The sequence below is a fragment of the Daucus carota genome, chromosome 1 (genome assembly GCF_001625215.2).
Source record: "Daucus carota subsp. sativus chromosome 1, DH1 v3.0, whole genome shotgun sequence".
NCBI lineage: Eukaryota > Viridiplantae > Streptophyta > Magnoliopsida > Apiales > Apiaceae > Daucus > Daucus carota.
The window spans coordinates 23,643,276-23,663,967 of record NC_030381.2 but is presented as its reverse complement, the minus strand read 5'-3'; the positions used below and the strand labels follow the sequence as shown (position 1 = coordinate 23,663,967).

The window sequence follows — 20,692 nt, the reverse complement described above, 5'->3', positions numbered from 1 at the left end:
TTTTCTTTCTTATTTTATCTTCTTTTTGTCAAAATATTTTATATATATCATTTCTTCTATTTGTACCATTTTTTTGATAATCTATACTGATTTTAATTATTAAATTTATTATTATTAATTTTCTTGTTATTAATGGATCGTATTTGTTTCAGGTGGCGTGGTCTTACAAATTGGAACGATTTCTTTTCGGACATTAAGGTCTTATTGTCTAAGCTTCCGGAGACATTTTCATGTCTTTCGGTTAGATGATAAGCTTTTTTGAATGAAAGAAACTCCTCGGAGTATTGGCGTATATCGATACGAGCAAGTGTATTTCTGTCAAAAAAAAAAAAAAAAAACCAATTTCTGATTTCCGAGAAATTGCGGAGGGGAGATGCACGATTTCTTGAATAAGCCATCTTGAGAAATTGCGGCGAAGATGTGAATGATGTCACTAGAGGCGGATGCGGATTTAGAGGCACAAAAATGAACTGAGTAGCAGCCAAGTAAGAGGTGGAGGCGGATTTAGAGGCACTAGAGGACAGGAAAAGCTAGACAATTCATCAACAAATCACCCATAAACTTTTTGATGCAGAAAACAAAGGCAATATCATGTTGATGCATGAGTTTAGAACATGGAGTTGACTAGGGTGAGTTAGATAAGGAGGAAGAATTTGTCTTCAGCGCATATAGACTAATGTAGAGCTCAATGAAAGGTATTTGGAATTGGAGCGAACTCATGGAGATTCACGGGGGCTGATCAATCCAACTTGTAATAGTGATAACCGAACCGTAGCATAATGAACATGGTGTGACATTTGTTGTCTGAGAAAGAAATGCCAAAATCATTTTGGCCAGAGGTAGCTAAGTGGATGGCTCGTGTCCAACAAAGGCACCATAAGATATTGTACCTGAAGAAAGATGAACAAAATTAAACAGGATGTTGACTACTTCAGAGTGTTTGGCTCTATTGTACGCGTATATGTTCTAGAGCAGAAGAGGGTCATCTAGATGATCAAAGTCACAGATGCATCTTACCTGGAGTTGGTGAACAAGCTAGGCATAACGTAGATGATCAAAGTCACAGATGCATCTTACCTGGAGTTGGTGAACAAGCTAGGCATAACGTTTATGATCCAGTAGCTAGAAAAGTAAGCATAAGCTGGGATGTCATATTTGAAGAAGGTGAAAAATGGGCCTGGAACTTGAATAGATAAAGCAGAATGTTCTCGTTAAGGGAGATGAGAAAAGTGTTACAGAGGAGTCTGAAGGTGAGGACATTGATAAAGAAACTGAAGCAGTTGAGATCAGCCTAGTTGGAAGCGTGATTATGTAAGCAGTGAAGGGTTGTATGAAGAAGAGGATTTGGAAATCAATTTTGTCTTTCACATTTCTAATGATGATCAAGTGACCTTATTAACCTTTAGTGATGCAGTGACAGATGCCATCAAGCAGTAAATCCAATATACTGGGAGCTTGTGTCTCGAAATGTAAACGAGCCGAGTTTTATTGAGTTCGAGTCGAGTTTTTTTCTCACCGAGTCGATCCAAATCCGATAAACTTATCAATCTTTTTTTTGGGTTCGAACTCGAGTTCGTTAAAAAATGGAGTCGGGTTCGTGATTTTAACGAACCGATCCGAGTCTAGCCGAACCGAGTCGATACCGAACTTGTCACTAAAATTTCTATTTTTGTCAAATTTCAACAATTTGGTTTGTCTATTTAGTACATAATCTAAAAATTAATAAATTTGATTGCAAAATTGAAAATAAAAAATCTAAAACTGAAGTCTAAAATTAATTTTTTTTTTAATGCATATTTTTTATCGAGTCGAGTTTTTAACGAGTCGAGTCGAGTCGAACTTGAGTCCGAGTATTTAACGATTCGAGTCGAGTCAAACAACTAGAAAGCTCAGTTGACTCGTTAAGTTTATCGAACATTATCAGTTGTTCGAACTCGAACTCATTAACGAGTCGAGTCAGCTTAACAACCAGCTCCGTTCGGTTACGGCTCTACTTAGTGTTTTCGCCACAACACGCGATGGAAGTTTGTAAACGGGTTTCAAAACCAAATTAAATAAGGAGTAGATTATGTTTAAGTGTACAGGCCAGTGGCTCACCGGGATACCATCAGAATTCTCTTGGCAATAGCAACTCATGTGAATGGGGTGTTCACCAACTAGATGTTTTCTATACAGCGAATTAAAGGAAGAGGTGTATGCGATCAACCAAAAGGGTTTGTCATAAGGGGAGAAGAAGACAAGTTGTAGCGGCTGAAGAAAGCTCATGGTTCACTTAAATTCAAACTTAGGGCTTCTACTAAAGCAATTTTGAGCACACACTGTTCATTAAGAGAACAGGAGACAAAGTATTGCTAGTAAGTCTCTACGTTAAAGATTTAATATATACCGGGAATGATGAACACTTGTGCACCAAATTTAAGCTGTCAATGCTGCAAGAGTTTGAAATGACAGACTCTATAAGCAATATAACCTAAATGCTCATCACTGATGCATCCAGCTACTGTCTACTATGTGGCGATAAGTGCAAGTACGACTACACCTTGTTAAACACTACAGAGCGAAAGGAACTATACCATAATTACCCTAGAAGCACTACCAGACCCTAAAAATTCCAAGGAGCTCCATTGTTGATAGTATAACCATGAGGTCCATTACCAGCAGAACAAGACAGAAAAACTCCCTTCTCCATTGCTGCAAAAGCTCCCAATGCAATTGGGTGCAATTGGGTCTCTATAAAAGGGTACATCGAAAAAGCCTAGAGACAAAGACATGAGATTTACACCATCATCAATGGCTAGATCCATACCTGCCATTGTATCACTCGCAGCTGCATCATATGAGTTGTTAAGAAACAACACTTTGTACATAGCCAGCCTAGCCTTCGGGGCAAAACCATTAGCTGTTCCTTTTGCATAACCAAAGTAATCAGCAGACTGGATGCGGTTTCCAGCTGCAGTAGATGAGGTATGAGTCCCATGGCCATGATAATCCCTTGGAGAATCGTAGTTGTCAATTGTAAATTAAAAACATAGGAAAGCATATATAATATTGATAGTATAAAAGATATAAAAAAATTAAGATAGTTAAAAATTTATTTAAAGGCTTATCGTGTCCTCCTTGAGTGGAGCTAAAAAAACTCAACTCGACATTCATTAATGTGGGGGAATTTGTATTCAGAGTCCAAAAATCTGTTAACATGATAACAAGTTTGAGCTAGGCTCGACGATTGCAAACACTGTCATTCCAACACTTGCATTGTTGAAATGAGAAATTAATAGCACACTGGCAGCAATTTAAACCAGACAGCCATGAAACTTTAATCTAGTATTGTCACTTTGCACTTGCCGTCAGCCTTTTCTTTGTGCAGATTTATAAGTTCCAGCATCCAATATATATCTTTTGAAAAGGGATTCGAATCATCACCTGATACAAATTCTTGAACTGTATTATCGATCTCAATCATACTGCATCCTGGAGTTTTCTTCAAGCTCTTGTGTCTAATGATTTTTCTCATTCTAGAAACACCATCCCATTTTCCAAGTTTTGCATAAATATTTGAAAGTAAGACATAGTTTCCTGTATCATCTGGTTCAAGCTCTATCAGGTGCTCCATTGCAACAACTGCAGTGTCAAGATTGCCATGAATCCGGCAAGAACTTAGTAAAGAACCCCAAATTGCTGAATCAGCCTTCATTGGCATATCCTTAACTAGTTCAAGGGCGCGTTGATAGCAACCAGTGCGTCCAAGAAGATCGACTAAACAACCGTAATGCTCAATACCAGGCTCTATGTTGTATTCGTTTCTCATCGAGTCAAAGTACTTTAATCCTTCATCCAGTAATCCAGCATGTGCACAAGCTGATAAAAGACCTACAAAGGTGATTTCATTTGGTACAACTTTTGCAAGCTGCATTTCTTGAAAAACTTGAATTGCTTCACCAGATTTTCCATGATTTGATAATCCCATAATCATGGTACTCCAAGAAATCACATCACGCTCACGCATATAATCAAAAAGCAGCAAAGCTTCGTTTATGCTTCCACATTTAGCATACATCTCAATCAAGGCATTACATATACAAGTCTCACGCAAAAACCCATTTCTATCCGCGTAGAAATGAATCCATTTACCTAATTCAAGTGCCCCCAACTGTGAACAAGCTCGCAAAACAGTAATCAAACTAATCCAATCAGGTTTAACACCAACTATTTGCATCCTCCGAAAGACGTCCAACGCATCTGCATAATATCCAATTCTAGTATACCCAGAAATCATTGTCGTCCAAGTTACAACAGACTTTATCGGCATCTCTTCAAACACAGCTTTCGCCTTTTTCATCTGTCCCAATTTAACATGACCACAAATGAGCCCATTCCAAGAAATCACATCTCTTTCCCCCATTTCACCAAACAGGTTATGTGCATCACCCACATTATCACATTTCAAATACATATTCAGCAGTGAGTTCTCAATCACAACATTACCCAATAGCCCAAATTTGAACACATGCCCATGAACTTGTTTACCCAGTCCATGACTCATAAGTCCTCCACATGACTTAATAACAAATGGGTAAGTAAATTTATCAGGAGCAGTCGAGTCTTGTCTTAGCATTTGCTTATACATATTCACTGTAAATATATATAAGTGATTGTGTGTGTATGCTCTTATAACTGCATTATACAAATGGGTATTGGGGTTTATCACCTCTTTGAAGAGTAAATTAGCATAATTTATCTCTCTATTTTTATCACAAACATCCACCATTTTTGTCACCAAGAAGTTGCTTTGTGATAATGAGAATTTGATTATTTGGGCATGTATTTTCTTCAATTTTGCAATGCTTACACAATTTTGTAACATGGGTGCAAACATATCTTCCATGATTCTTGGAGTCAAGATGTTTGTGTTTATTGCCATTATATAAAGATTGAAACTTCTTGTTGGACTAGTGGTGCTATTATATAAAAATTGAAACTTTGAGTTGGGTGCTTTTGGTTTTAAAGATAAATATTAAATATGACCCAACTTGTTGGTTTTTTGAAAGAAGGGAGGCAAGAATTTATTGATATTTTGAGAAGGTGTTCAAAAAGTTTGAAACTTGATCAGGGAATGCAAGTTCATGGAGCAATATTAAGAACGGGTTATGAAGTTGATACTATGATAAACAATGATTTGATTGATATGTATGGGAAATGTGGGAAATTGGATTTGGCACATAAGGTGTTTGATAGAATGGTTGATAGGAATGTAGTCACTTGGACTTCTTTAATGTGTGGGTATTTACAGCAAGGTAAGGCTGTAGTATCATTGGCTATTTTTAAAGAGATGGGTTCTTCCGAAGTGAATCCGAATGAGGTTACTTTGTCATCGAATGTAAAAGCTTGTGGGGTTCTAGGTGTTGTGGATACTGGGGTGCAGATTCATGGGTTGAGTTGTAAAAGTGGTTTTGAATGTTATCTCGTTGTCGGGAACTCTTTGCTTGATATGTATGCAAGATGTGGAAGAATATACGAGGCAGCTCAGGTGTTTAATGAGATGCCTTATAGAAGTCTAATAAGCTGGAATGCTATGATATCACGATATGCTCATGGAGCAATGGGTGATAAGTCCTTACTTCTGTTTCAGGAGATGCAGAAACAAGGAGAAATTCCAGATGAGTACACATTTGCTAGCACATTAAAAGCGTGTAGTGGTTTAGGGGCTATTCGCGAAGGATCCCAAATTCATGCTTTCTTGATTACTCATGGTTTTCCGTTGTTGGCTACGACAATTATTGCAGGTGCACTTATTGAGTTGTATGTAAAATGTGGCTACTTAAATCAAGCGAGGGCATTGTATAATCAAGTTGAACAGAAGAGCGTGATATTATGGACATCACTGTTTCTTGGTTATGCGCAAGAAGCAAACTTATTAGAGGCCATGGACTTTTTTAGGGAGCTTAGAAACAGTAAAATTGAAGTTGATGGACATGTAGTCTCAAGCATCGCGGGTGTCTTTGCTGATTATGCACTAGTTGAACAAGGGAAACAAATTCATTCTTATGCGGTTAAAGTTCCGGAAGATGATATTTCAGTACCTAATGCAATTGTCGACATGTACCTAAAGTGTGGACAAATAGAGGAAGCAGAAAAACTTTTCAATGATATGCAGGAAAAAAATCTGGTGTCTTGGACTATTATGATCACTGGGTACGGAAAGTATGGTCTTGGCATAGAAGCAGTAGACCTTTTCAAGAGGATGCAGTTAGATGGTATTGAGCCTGATGGAGTAACTTACTTGGCTCTGCTAGCGGCTTGTAGCCATTCCGGACTTGTTGAAGAAAGTCGAGAATATTTCTCAAGATTGTGTAGAGATCGTCATATCAAGCCTAAGGTTGAGCATTATGCTTGCATGGTTGATATTCTTGGCCGAGCTGGACGCTTGAATGAAGCTAAGAATCTCATACACAATATGCCATTCAACCCGAGTACAGGTATCTGGCAGACATTGCTTAGCTCATGCAGAGTACATGAGAACTTGGAAATGGGGAGAGAAGTAGAAAGGATTCTTCTGAATCTGGATGGTAACAATCCAGTTAATTATGTTATGGTATCAAACTTGTATGTTGGCGCTGGCTACTGGAAAGAGAGTGAGAGACTGAGGAAAGTGGCTAAAAGGAAAGGATTAAAGAAAGATGCTGGACGCAGTTGGATTGAGATTGACAAGGAAGTTCACTTTTTCTTTAACAGAGACGAGACACATCCACTAACCCGAAAAATCCATGAAGTATTGGAAGAAACTGAGAGAAGGATGAGGCAAGAGATAGGGTATACTTCTGATGTACGGTATGCATTGCATGATGTTGAAGAGGAGACGAAGGAGGAGAGCTTGAGAGTGCATAGCGAGAAGTTGGCAATTGGGCTGGCACTACTTTGTGGTGGAATGGAGAAAGGGGGTAAGCCTATTCGAATATATAAGAATCTCAGAGTTTGTGGGGATTGTCATGAGTTTATCAAAGGCTTGTCGAAGATCTTGTCAAAGGTGTTTGTTGTGAGAGATGCTAGTAGATTTCACAAGTTTGAAGATGGACGGTGTTCATGCAACGATTATTGGTGATATCTGTGTACACAGGACACTAAAGGTCATTATTATCACAAGGTATTAATATGCAATATGTTTGTGTTGTTTATGATATCTTGATAAGTCTATACTTCTCATTTTCATCTTCAAGATTGTCATTGCAACAATACTAACTCCTCGAGATTTAGGACAAACAGATCAGATTATATCGCTTCTCTGAATTTTAGATAATACATTTTGTTTGTTCTTGAATATGTAAAAAGAGAGCGTAATAGGGGATCTAAATGCTTTGAGTTGTGCTATATTGATTTGTGAAGTCTTCCAGGGAGTTCTGTACTTTTACTCATGATATTTGTTTATATATTCGCTAGTTACTCGTTATGAATTTAAATCTAATTAGTCTAAATTATAGAAAACCAACAAAGCTTCTTTTTTCACTTTTGACAATTTTATCTTTTACTTTTTATACTATGAGACAACAAACTATGAAAAAAGTTCTTCAATAGAACATTGAGTGATCCTATATGCTGTACTCTAGTCAGTCCTTTGATGATATTGCAGGTTAGTCAGGCAATAACATGACAAAATTTGCCAAGTACTAGTACAAAAATTGTTATAAGCTGCTACTATTCCGCTTTGACTTGTAGTCGGTGTTCACAAAATCGTAAACATGGAGATTAATTCCTTTTAAGTATGTTCTGTCGCAAAAATACTCTTACTTATTTGTTCCTAGCCGAGCTTATTTATATTATAAATGAAAAAAATAATTAAAGCTCTGGAGCTCTGAGTTCTAATCAATAAACATAACCAAACAACTAAAATTATACGGAAGATAAATTAAGTGACAGGTCCCATGTCACCAGCTACCAAGTCCTCTATGAAGATAAATAGAACATTAATGTTCTGTACAGCAGCCTGTACAGTTCAAGAATGGAATTCTTATACATTTTGTTATGGATATATGTGAGCCTGGCCTCTCTCTGGTGCCCTCTGCAGTAGCCAGTAGTCACGCCTAAATGACTAACAAGAGTTGCGGCATTTGAATAAAGTACAGAAGTCATGTCGAAACTTATTCCGACTTGCGAAACATAATCTTTTTCTTTATTTTGATTTTCTTATGAACAAGCTTACAAAGAAGGAGTGGCTTTTCTCACTAATAAGCTTAGTTATTGAATTGTAAATGTGTATGAGGTCTTGTGCAGAAGATCTTAGTCTAAATTCCGTCAAATTGAAATTGTAGATGTGTAGTTTCTAAGTGTTTTCACTCTCCTAGATTAGACTAAGTAAACTGATGCAGTATGTTCATATACCAATGCACTTGGAGGTACATAATTCAGATCTGTATATCTAACTGTTTATACTCGATTAAATTTACAGAGTGTGCAAGCCTGATAATGATGTTCTCCATCATTTTCTACAGATAATTGTTAATCATTATAAACTGATATATTTTAGACATCTTGAGTTTATGTTTAATATAAAATTTAATGTTTTGCATCTTAAGCGAATTCTCCAAATTATATTCAATCCTCTTCACCGGTCAGTCCTTCGTTATCAATTCTAGGTAATAAAACTTTAGGGTTGGATAATTTTAACATATTTTAATGTTTATAGTACTCTATTATTCTATCACAATTTTTTTTCTTTAGATCTGATTTTATTGTTTGCATCTGCAACTGCAGTATATTATCTGCTGTCTGAAGTCATTAAGGTGATAAATTCCATTGCAATGAGTATATTTCGACCATTTGGATTATGCTCTGAAGATCTTTAAAAACTGGCAAATTGAAAGGGATGCATTAGAGGATTTTTTTTCTTGTCTTATGATGTGGTTTGACTGCGACCTGCGGGACAAGTCCTTGGGCTATTCGAGGAAGAACTGCAAATAACCTGGCTGGAGACTTCTATAACTTGCCTTGAGTTACCTCGTTGGCACAAGAAACTTCAGAGTAAGGGTCTTAAACAAGGAGAAGAATAAGTCCTAGGCCGTGGAAAGGAGAAAAATTAGTGAAAAAGACTCTTTACGCAATATCACCTAAATGCTCATCAGTGATGCATCCAGGTAATGTCAACTATGTGGTCATCAGTGCAAGTATGGAAGACTACATAGCGAAAGGAACTATACCAGAATTACCCTAGAAGCACTTCCAGACCCTAAAAACCCATTTACAAATTACTACTTGTATTGCAGTTTATTCTGCTTACTTTATCTATTTCATCCAATATTATTAGTAGATATAAAAAGCAGAATAGGTTCTCATGCATGCAAGGATCAACTCATGTTTTGTTATTAAGACACTGTATTTAAGAAACACTGCGCACAATAGATAGCGTGTATATTTTCAGTAACATGCTAGCCTTTTGGGGATGCCACTAGCTCTTTCATTTACATAACCAAAGTGATCAGCAAATTGCACGCAGTTTCTAGCTGCAATGGATTATTGTCGTGGCCGTGCTGGTATTGCTCATGTTCGTGGAGATGCTATCGCAGAAACAATAGGACTTCTCACAACATGTTTTCCGTTAATCTCATTCCAGCTTAAGTATCCATAGTTACCAATGTTATCACTCTCTGGAGAAAGACTGAGATCAACGGTGACTGTCATGTTAAACTCTGCAGTGCTGTACTTTCCCGAAAATGTAATTGTTGATGGCTGCACAGCCACATGCATGCCAGTAGATGGTGCCTTCACAACAGCTCGATAAGAAGCACTTGTATCAACTGTATTAGTTAACACTCTCTTGAAGGTGTAAGTAGTTGTATTAGTATTGTTGAGAATGACTATGAAAGAAGGGTAGTTAAGATCAAGAGTTGAAAATTCACATGAAAAGTCTGATCTTCGTGCAAGAAGCATGATCTCATCTCTGGTGTAGTTCATGGCACAAAGGTAACTGATGTAGTCTTCAGGTTTTATATCATAGACAAGACCAGGGTCCATGGCCTTGTTAGGGTTAACATGTCCTGCGCCATAGTCAAGAGGAGTCCCACTTACTCCAGTTGTCATGTCTATAATCGGACCATTGCTGTTGTCAAATATGTCAGCAGTTGTCATCATTGCAGATCGTATGACAGCTGAGCTCCAGTCGCTGTGTGTGGCTTTTAGTAATGCAGCAATGCCAACTATATGGGGAGACGCCATGGATGTACCTGATAAAAGGGCATAATCTGTGAGCAGATAATCATCGTCTCCAATTACTGCAGATCCTCTGTTTGGTGCCCATGCAGCCAAGATATCAACTCCTGGTGCCAAGATATCTGGTTTAAGGATCCAAGGAGACCTTGTGTCAGGCCCTCGTGACGAGAAATCTACAACCTGAGGAGCTGGTTTGATGCCCAACTGAGTTATTTGGAACTTGATGCTCACAGTTGGATTATCTGAGTTGATTAAATAGGACTTCATCACCTCTGCGAGTTCAGGGATCATGACAACGTATGGCACGTTAAATTCATCAGGCTTCAGAAACTGGCCATCGTCAGAAATGAATACTACACCAGCAGCACCAGTTCTATTCATCTCATACAGTGGTTCCATATACACAAGAGGCTCAGTAGTGAAATCACAAAAGATGTACTTTCCCTCTACATCTTTGGGGTCTAGGGAATCAGCAAGACAGAGTTCCTTGCTTCTATTTCCATGTCCAAAATATATAGGGACCCTAGAAACTAACAAGTTTTCAGGATACACTGATTTCCCAGTGACCACGACATTCCCCTCACCAAGTGTTACCCTAGCCACGAATGCTCTGTCTACTGTCCCTGCCCCAACTGCAGTGATCCAAGGAGCTCCATTGTTGATAGTATAACCATGAGGTCCTCCATTACCAGCAGAACAAGACACAAAAATTCCCTTCTCCATTGCTGCAAAAGCCCCCAATGCAATTGGGTTTCTATAAAAGGGTACATCAAAAAAGCCTAGAGACAAGGACATGAGATCTACACCATCTTCAATGGCCTGATCCATACCTGCCATTGTATCACTCGCAGCTGCATCATATGAGTTGTTGAGAAACAAAACTTTGTACATAGCCAGCCTAGCCTTCGGAGCAATACCACTAGCTGTTCCTTTTGCATAACCAAAGTAATCAGCAGACTGGACGCGGTTTCCAGCTGCAGTAGATGATGTATGAGTCCCATGGCCAAAATAATCCCTCGGAGAATCATAATCGTCAATTGTAATGTTCATTTCAATTTTCATCCCTTTGCTAAATGAGCGCGCACCAATAAGCTTCTTATTACAATTTGAAGAATTGAATTCCACCCCAGTTTCACAAGCACCACGCCAGCGCGAAGGGACTGGAGGCATCCCTTGATCACGAAAACTCTCACTTTCTGGCCATATTCCAGTATCAATTATCCCTATAATCATGTCATCACCAAACCCTGAAGTTGGCCAGAGTCCAACATGTTTCTTTAGGCCTAAAAACTTAGGGGTATGAGTCGTATGACGATGTCCAAATGTTTCATTAAACGTGGCAAGATGACCAGGCATCCCCTGTACTTGTTCAACATGTTTCTCTGAGAGAACTGCACTAAAGCCATCCATGACATGATTATAGGTATACAAATGTGTTGGAGAAACGCCATCATGCTCGAGAGAAGAGAGCGTTGACATGTACCAGCTGTGGTGAGTGGCAAATGGAGCTGGCATCTTAGACTTATCCATGTGGATAATGTAGGTTTTGTGATCATCTGATGCTGAGGACCAGACAGACACTGAAACTAAGAGTAAACACCAAAGTAAAACCACGAATTTAGTCGTTCCTACCATTTCTAGTAAGCTTACAGAATTGCTTCAGTCTTCAATAGTATGTCAAAAAGATTTTATCAAGTGAAATCTGTTTGAAGTACTGAAGTAAGACTCTGGAACCAGATACTTAAAGGGCACATCTGAAATTGACACCTGCATCTTTCGCATTGTCGTGATAGAAAAATTTGTAGAGAAAAAAACAGATGAAGAGAACATAAATATGTGATGGCGGCCATGCAAGATAGCTGTTAAGAATCCGAGAAGGCATGATTGGATTCTACGAAAGTGAGGTACTTCTATGGTTGAAATAATCAATTAAGCAATGCAGAACAATAGTTTCTTAAGACTTGCCCAATGCATTTGTGCGGCAGTGCAATAAATTAATATGGCTATTACTGTTTGAAATGTTACATATGTTCATCGTAAATAAATAACCAAAAACCAGTGAACGAACTGTCCATTGGTTTTCTGGGAATTGAGTTGAGTATCCAACTATAGAAAGATGATTATTTATTTTCTGTTTGTCTTCCGGATGAAATTTAACATGGCGGAATAGCTGCGTACCTGCATACTGGTTAGTTAATTATTCACAATATAACCGGGAATGTATATGGGAGGTTGTTTCTAGTTATAGTCCTTCTACATATTTTCGTACTAATATTTGTAAGGATCTTTTTAGTGTGTACTAACAACTACTTGGGTTTTTTCACATATGCAGGGATCATGATTATTAATAAGTTTTACCCAATAGAAGTCCTTCATCCATTCAAAAAGTCCGTATTTCTAATTATATTCTTGTCTAATCATCATCACCATCAATAATGAGATTTTTATTAATAAAATAAAAAGATTTCTAACCCATTCATTTTTTATTAAATATTTTGGTCCTCTGATTGTCAAAAAAAAATTATCTTGGTCCTCTTCGATATTTTCTTGGCATCCGAGTGTCTCATTCAGAAAAGATTTTTTTTTTTTTTTTATGTCAACACAAGTACATTCTAAATATATTATTAGATACCGGGATGCTTGGCTCTCAACCATCTCCTTTTCCACCGGTACTCCTCCCACATACCCGTTACTTTGTTGGCCGCTCATTAGTCGTTTGCTTGTCTCATTATCACTCGTTCAGACATCTAATATGCGGATCAACACCCTTAGTCATTGTACAAAATTCTCATTTATCTCATCTGATTGTTGCTTATAAAATTCTTTTTTATCTTAAAAGTTCCGTTGGGAGAGTCACTTGGTCATTTTCTCTCTTAGTTTTTGCAGACTCTGACAGGGCTGTTGTCTAACAACTCGTCGCTCTATCACCAATTATTTTTACAATGTTAGAATCCGGTCTCGTTTCATGAAAAACTAAGAAACAGCGTACAGTCTTGCGATCATCTGTTCCGGCTGAATATCAATGTTTACTTTAGAACTCCAATAACTTCATTCTCTCTAATCTAAACTTGAGTTTCATCTTCCTAACCCATTTAAAGTTTCTTTAATCAAGCTGCTCTCCATAAAACTCAAAATCCTATATTTCATGAACGAACTAAACATATCGAGACGATTATCATTTTGTTCGTGAAAAAATTCTCTGGTCTGATATCTCTTTTCTACATACATTCATGTGCTCAACTCGCTAATATAGACACCAAACCTTTCTGCGGCGATTTCGTTAAGAGATTACTTCCCAATTAAACATATCAAGGTCGATTATGATCATTTTGTTCGTGAGAAAATTCTCTCTTGTCTGATATCTCTCTCGTATATACGCTCACGTGATCAACTCGCTGATATGATATCTCTCGTATATACGCTCACGTGATCAACTCGCTGATATAGACACCAAAGCCCTCGCCGGTGACGGCGATTCATCAAATAATTTAGTAACTTAACTTATTCAATAGTAAAAAATAGATATATCCATATAGATATGTATTAGTTAAATTAGTTATACATTATCGTTATCAAGTTACTCCCTCCGTCCCGGCCATTTGTATACAAATGGTTGGGACACGGAGACCAAGAAATAATGTAAGAAATGAGTAAAGTTAGATGAAAAGTGGATATAGTGGTGGGACCCATTTATATTTAATAATAGATTTGAGATAGTGGAGGAAAGTAGTGGGTGTAATAGTGTTTATATTTTATAGAATGGAGATAGTGGAAGGAAGTAGTTGGTGTAATGATGTTTTATATTATAAAAATTTACTATTTTTGGTATGAATACAATTGGTGGGACGTCCCAAAAAAGAAACTGTATACAATTCATTGGGACGGAGGGAGTAGTTGCAATAGTTGTCCTTATCAATATGGTTGTAATCTATATCATGTAAAATCATGATGTTCATATACACTATATAGACATGATCATATATCAATCAATAAATAGAAAAGCAATTATGATTTACCTTTCTTTTCTCATTTTAGTCAAAATCGTTGATTTCAATAAAATCAGAAATCGATGTTGTCGGTGAAAGAATAAGAGATGGGTGTGGAGTGAATATGATATTATGAAAGTGGGTAATTCAAGTGATTCATGTCCATCTTAAATGAAAAGAGAGACGAGAAACGTATACAATCAATCACTTAGAATAGAGTCTAACTCATTTTAAAAGTATTGTGTCAAATTTTTACAATTAACATTAAACACAACTTAAAAGGTCTGCCATCAAGTTTCTTCTCACTAATAAAGTTTTGCAATTAGTTTGCAGTCAATTAAAGTCCCATTTACTGAAAAAGGTTCAAAAACTGCGATTACCAGGATGTGAACCTTAGCCGATTTTATAAACTTGCAGCTTCTCTAGGTTGATTAAAACTGACCAAGTTCAGTGTCTCTGAAAGCATGCTATATTTATAGAAAATAGGAAAATGAAATTTTTCCGGGGACATTTTATTCAAATACGCATACTTATAATTACAGTATTTTGAACTCTCGATCTCTTGTTATTGACGTATCCCCTTAAAAATGACTGATTCTAGCTCTTTTACGCTTTAATTGCTTATCACATACTCCCTCCGTCCCAATGAATTATATACATTGGGATTGGACACGAAGACCAAGAAAAAAAGTAAGAAATGACTAAAGTTAGATTGAAAGTGGGTAAAGTAGTGGGACCCATATATTTTTTAATAATAGATTTGAGGTAGTGGAGGAAATTAGTATGTGTAATAGTGTTTTTATTATTATACAATGGAGATAGTGGGAGAATGTAGCGGGTGGAATAGTGTTTTATATTATAAAAAGTTGCTATTTTGGGAATGTATAAAAATGATGGGACATCCCAAAAAGAAACTGTATAGAATTGATTGGGACGGAGGGAGTAGCATTATACTTGTCGGATTGTGTATGGCTGATCAAGTGGAGGAAAGGAATAGGTGAAGAATTGGTTTGAAATGTAATATATGACAAAGCCTAGCATTTTTATTTCTCAGTTGGGTGAACGAAGTTGACTGTTTACCAAGTAATAGTACCACCACTTTCTTAGTGCCTTCATTCTCATTGGTGTTTACTCGCGCAAGTGTGATTGACATTATTAGTTTCTACATTTGTTTGACTCCATATATATTTTGACTGCACTACCCTCCTCACCAAATATGTTTAGCCTATGCCTTTGGCTGAGCCGAGATGGCCGTACTGCACTGAGCTACTCCCTCCGTCCCATTTTAACTGCTTTTGACTTTTTTACACGTATTTTAAGATGTTTAAGATGTCAAATAAAAGTTTAGAGTCTAAACTTTTATTTGATATAAGAATTGAATTTTTTTATTGAGTGTAGATATTGTTTTTTTACACCTCAATATACGTGTTAAAAAGTCAAATATCAGTTAAAATGGGACAGAGGGAGTACCAGACAATAAGGCTATGTTGGCCATTTGCCTATATAATCTGTTTACTTTGTTCGCATAGACTTTACTGAATTTAAATTCAGCCAAAAAAAACTAGTCTGTTTGTAAACTTGAATTTCATTTGAAATCCTGAATTTTATCAAATAACCCGTTTGGAAATTTGGATTTGGATTTTATTTGAAATCCACACATTCAAATATTAGTACAAATCCGAGAATTTGAAATGACAACTCAAATCTTGTCATTTGAAATCCATCATTTAAAATGAAATGAATGTTTTCAAACGGTCTCTTAATGAATTTAAAGTTAAAAGCTCTTGCTTCGGAAGATAATATGTTCATCAAAATAAGATCTTATTTTCAAAAAAATGAATAAATATTTATTATATATATTTGAATTATTTTCACAAATATACACGTTTAAATACAATTTTGGGGTAACTGGTCAACCGCACTAAATATGAAAATTATACAAGTTATACATGTGGAGTAAGATAAACAATATTAAATTTTTGTAATTTGTAGCAGGAGGTTGAATAAAGTATATTAATTCTGACCTTGAGCTATTTTTTTATCTGTTACGAAAACATCAGTATCTGTACTAAAATATAATATCATGTACTTTATATAATTTCTGATTGTATCCTTTGCAGGATCATGTCATATGACTCATATGATATTATGTAATTAAAAAACAAGTTCACCAACTATATACCAACCCTATTATCAAAAAAAAAAAACTATATACCAACCCTGTGCCAAATTCAAGCTTCCACTTCACCAACTATTATTCCAAACAATATGCATGAACAATAAGAATAATAATCCCCTGCATCAGCCTCTACTGCAGTACTCCATTTCCAAGTCAATCTGAAGCGTTGATCTATTTGATCAAAAATTAAGTTTTACCAATGTGTGAGATCTGCTAAATGTCTCTGTCTCACCAACCCCCGGTTGGTAAGAACCGGTCTATCCACCAATATAGAATGCACCTGCTTCAAATGGACTTGGAGTATATATACTCTTCAATTCCCTTGTTTCATCTCAGGAGCTCCATCAACTAGAATTTATACAAGCAGAACAAAAAAGAAAAACTTGAAAGATTTGATGGCTTCCAATGGGGAATCTAGACACTCAGAAGTTGGACACAAGAGTCTTTTGCAAAGTGATGCTCTTTATCAGGTACCCTTTTTTACATTCTTTTCCATTTTCATCAATTTTTTTCAGTTTTTACGCAAAGCCAAACACACGGTGTGCTAACGTATACTGTACATGTCTTCACGGAAACTTGAAATTCTCGGCCTGTTATAATAGGACAGATTTCTTACCCATATATTTGTTTTCAGTATATACTTGAAACCAGTGTCTACCCTAGAGAGCCGGAGGCAATGAAAGAGCTCAGAGAAGTAACTGCTAAGCATCCATGGTTAGTTTACGAAATCTTAACTTATCTGTGATGTATTATTTGTGAAGAAATTATGTTGGATTTGATGAGGCTAAAATATGGGAACTTTGAATGACAGGAATCTTATGACAACATCAGCTGATGAAGGCCAGTTCTTAAACATGCTTTTGAAGCTAATCAATGCCAAGAACACCATGGAAATCGGTGTTTACACTGGTTATTCTCTCCTCGCCACGGCCCTTGCTCTACCAGATGATGGAAAGGTATATATATTAGGGAATTTACTAAAAATACCACTTTTTTTTGAAGTTTTTTTTGCAATTTTACGCTCTTTTGAAAATATTTGCAAAAAATATTAACTTTTTAGAAAATATTTGTAAATATACGGTCTGCAACTAGATGCAATCATATGCAATCCAGTTAATTGACCCTGATAACAAGAAGTGTAATTGAATTTAATTTTGATCAGGTATAAAAGATCGGGCATAGCTAATGCATAGTTGTGTCTGTTGATGTTTTTGCAGATCTTGGCCATGGATATTAACAGAGAAAACTACGAAATCGGACTGCCCATAATCGAAAAAGCTGGAGTTGCGCACAAAATTGATTTCAGAGAAGGCCCTGCTTTGCCTGTTCTTGATCAAATGGTCGAAGATGTATGTATATCAATTAACCTTTTTATAAGTGTGGACCGATACAATAGTTTGTAGTAAAACATGACCAACAATGAAACAGTTTGTAATAAAATGCAATAAAAATAACTAATTAGTATTCGAAACTATAAAATAGTTTTTAATGAGACATGATCGCGTATTGTTGTTGGATGAGTAAATTAAGTGGCTTCGGAAACATTAGCTTATTACTGATTGTTTATTCATTGAAAAAATTCTGAAATTTCAGGGGAAGTATCATGGGACATTTGATTTCATATTTGTTGATGCTGATAAAGACAACTACATCAACTACCATAAGAGGCTAATTGATTTAGTGAAAGTTGGAGGGCTGATCGGCTACGACAACACCCTGTGGAACGGTTCTGTGGCTCAGCCAGCTGATGCTCCGATGAGAAAATATGTGAGGTACTACAGAGACTTTGTCATGGAGCTTAACAAAGCGCTGGCCGCTGATCCCAGGATTGAGATTTGCATGCTTCCTGTTGGTGATGGAGTTACCCTGTGCCGCCGTATCAGCTGATCGCCAGGCCATATAACTGGAATATATTATTCTTTTCCTATTTGTTGCAAGAATTCTCAAGTTTTACTATTTCTAATGATTTCTTGTTGAACTTTACAATTGTATGAATTTCTAATAATGAATATATCCCTGTTATTATGTTGATTTTTTTTTGACGGAAAGCTAAAAATTTTTATTAAACAAACTTATCAAACACAATACAATTTTCCACCTCAACATGACAGACTCCTATCAAAAGTACGATTATGATAGTAATACGATGCCCTAGAAAGAGTATGGGCAGTCATATTAGCATATCGTTTAATAAAATACAACTTCAAGTTGTTATACTTCTGGTAATGTTTTCTATATTCCATAATAACCTCTCCGAATCTCGAGGGCATTGGTGTATTGCTTCTAATAGGCTGCACATCTACTAAACAATTAGATTCAATGATCACCCTCGCTCCCTCAAATAGAATCATCCAGCTCAACACCTCCTTAATGGCTATAGCTTCTGCAAGTTCAGGACTTACCTTTCCTTGAAATACCTTCGATTTAGCTTGAATAAGTTCCCCTGCATAATCTTTAGCAATCGGACCAATCCCAAAAGCCTCATGCTCATCAAATATAGATGCATCCACCGTGACCTTGATTTCATTCTGTTGAGGTTTTACTCAAGCCTAAGCTCCATCTCCATCCATCATTGGTTGAAGTAAAGCATTAGTAAACCTTCCTTGGGCCATTTTCCACTGTATAAGGTATGCTTTCGCTATTGCAACTACATGACTTGAGAATTGAGATGGAATTTTTTTTTCCACACCAGCTCATTCCGAGCTCTCCAAATTGCCCAACACATCATGAGAATTTTTGCTCTTTCATCCCCGTTCCTTCGACGAAGAACACTGTCCAGCAGGGCTGAGCAAAAAACCAAAAAAACCCCGAAACCGAACCAAAACCGGTAAAAATCGAGCCAGAAAAAACTGATCCGAAACCGAAACCGAAAAATTAAAAACCGAACCAATATTATGGGTTCGGTTCCGGTTATTGGTTAAAACCGAACCGGAAAAAACCGAACCGAACCGATTATTTAAATATATAAATAAATATAATATATATTATATTATATTTTGTATTCATGTTATGGGTATGTCTTATATGTGGCTTCCTGCTGAATTTTCTGTTTCCGTGTCAAATTATTTACTTAGCTGGCTGCGTTAATCACTTAATTTGCATTCAAAATGTCTCATGTATGTGTGTTGATTCTACGACAATTGTTTTGTGTACAATATGAAGAAAGTAAAAAGGCAGAGCCAAAAACCTCTAATTATCATTCTATCTGCCAATTCTTCATGTTTCTTTATCTGTTGCTTTTGCTGCACTGCTTTCCGGAGTTGCTGCAGAACCATTTCATACACTGTCTGTTTGGTGTTGATTATTAATTATAATGTGTGGATTACGCGCATCAATTTTGTATCGTTTGTATATTATTTTTCATTCTTATATTTGTCGGTTTTATAACCGAAACCGAGCCGATTACAACCAAACCGGGGTTTTTTAAACCGAAACCTAACCCGAACCCGAACCGGCGGTAGCAGTTTTTGATTTTAAAAACCGAAAATATATGGTTGCGGTTCCGGTTTGACCCGAAAAACCGAGCCGAACCGGCCCATGATCTCCCCTACTGTCCAACCAACTGGAGAAGTCCACCTCCTCCATGTTATGGATATGAACGTTAGCTATACTCCAGCATTGTGCAGCAAAGTGACAACAAACTAGGGCATGATAGATTGTTTCAATTTCATTCACGCAAACTGGACATGTATCTTGCACGGGGACATGTTTCTATTGGAGCTGTACCATCGTAGGTAGACAGTGTGAAGAGGCCTGCTACACCAGGTTCACAACCTTTGGGGAGCTTTGACCCTCCACAATAACTTCCACAAACTATCTCTATTCCGATTATTCCAAGTTCCTTTATTTGTCTCTAGAAACTTGTAAGCACTTTTCACTGAATATACTCCCGTGTGCTCTAATTGTTGAACAGTGTCTTGACTGACTCCTTCCTCCAACTTTGTAGCCAGTATACATTGCTGATCACGTTCATTGAAAATGTCACCAATCACTTCTGTATCCCACTGTTTCCTCTCAACACATAAAAGAGAAGACGCATTATTGTTACCAATTACAGGAGAACTTGTAGTAATGCAAAGGTTATTTTCATTCATAAGCCATGGTTGTCCTGATGTTCTCTCCCGTTCCAATTCGCCATCTCTATCCTACTAAAACAACATCTTTCGCGGCAAAGATGCTTCCCCAAATAAAGCCTGGGCTGTGGCCCAATATTGGTTGCAGAAAATTTACATCAGGGAAGTATTTTTCTTTGTACAATCTTGACACCAAACTCACCCTATTTGCTAAAAATCTCCAACCTTGCTTGCCTAACATGGTGATATTGAAATCT

At 36.9% G+C, this 20,692-nt stretch overlaps 4 protein-coding genes across 4 annotated transcripts; 2 read left to right on the top strand and 2 right to left on the bottom strand.

The window, feature by feature from the left end:
- Window positions 1-3,104: 3,104 nt before the first annotated feature.
- On the bottom strand, window positions 3,105-4,921 carry LOC108207781 (pentatricopeptide repeat-containing protein At2g20540). The gene has a single exon (XM_017378214.2). The coding sequence runs from the start codon at window positions 4,919-4,921 to the stop codon at window positions 3,317-3,319; it is 1,605 nt and encodes a 534-aa protein (XP_017233703.1). The 3' UTR covers window positions 3,105-3,316.
- A 99-nt stretch (window positions 4,922-5,020) lies between these two features.
- On the top strand, window positions 5,021-11,807 carry LOC108207771 (putative pentatricopeptide repeat-containing protein At3g15130). Its single transcript, XM_017378204.2, has 2 exons — window positions 5,021-7,141; window positions 8,746-11,807. Exon 1 carries the CDS (start codon window positions 5,021-5,023, stop codon window positions 7,097-7,099), a length of 2,079 nt encoding a protein of 692 aa, XP_017233693.1. The 3' UTR covers window positions 7,100-7,141; window positions 8,746-11,807.
- Window positions 9,529-11,918, bottom strand: LOC108207763 (subtilisin-like protease SBT3). The gene has a single exon (XM_017378194.2). It carries the CDS (start codon window positions 11,830-11,832, stop codon window positions 9,529-9,531), a length of 2,304 nt encoding a protein of 767 aa, XP_017233683.1. The 5' UTR covers window positions 11,833-11,918.
- Window positions 11,919-16,665: 4,747 nt separating this feature from the next.
- LOC108207577 (caffeoyl-CoA O-methyltransferase) lies at window positions 16,666-18,393 on the top strand. Its single transcript, XM_017378015.2, has 5 exons — window positions 16,666-16,832; window positions 16,997-17,076; window positions 17,174-17,318; window positions 17,580-17,711; window positions 17,956-18,393. The coding sequence occupies exons 1-5, from the start codon at window positions 16,758-16,760 to the stop codon at window positions 18,247-18,249; spliced, it is 726 nt and encodes a 241-aa protein (XP_017233504.1). The 5' UTR covers window positions 16,666-16,757; the 3' UTR covers window positions 18,250-18,393.
- The last annotated feature ends 2,299 nt before the right edge of the window (window positions 18,394-20,692 follow it).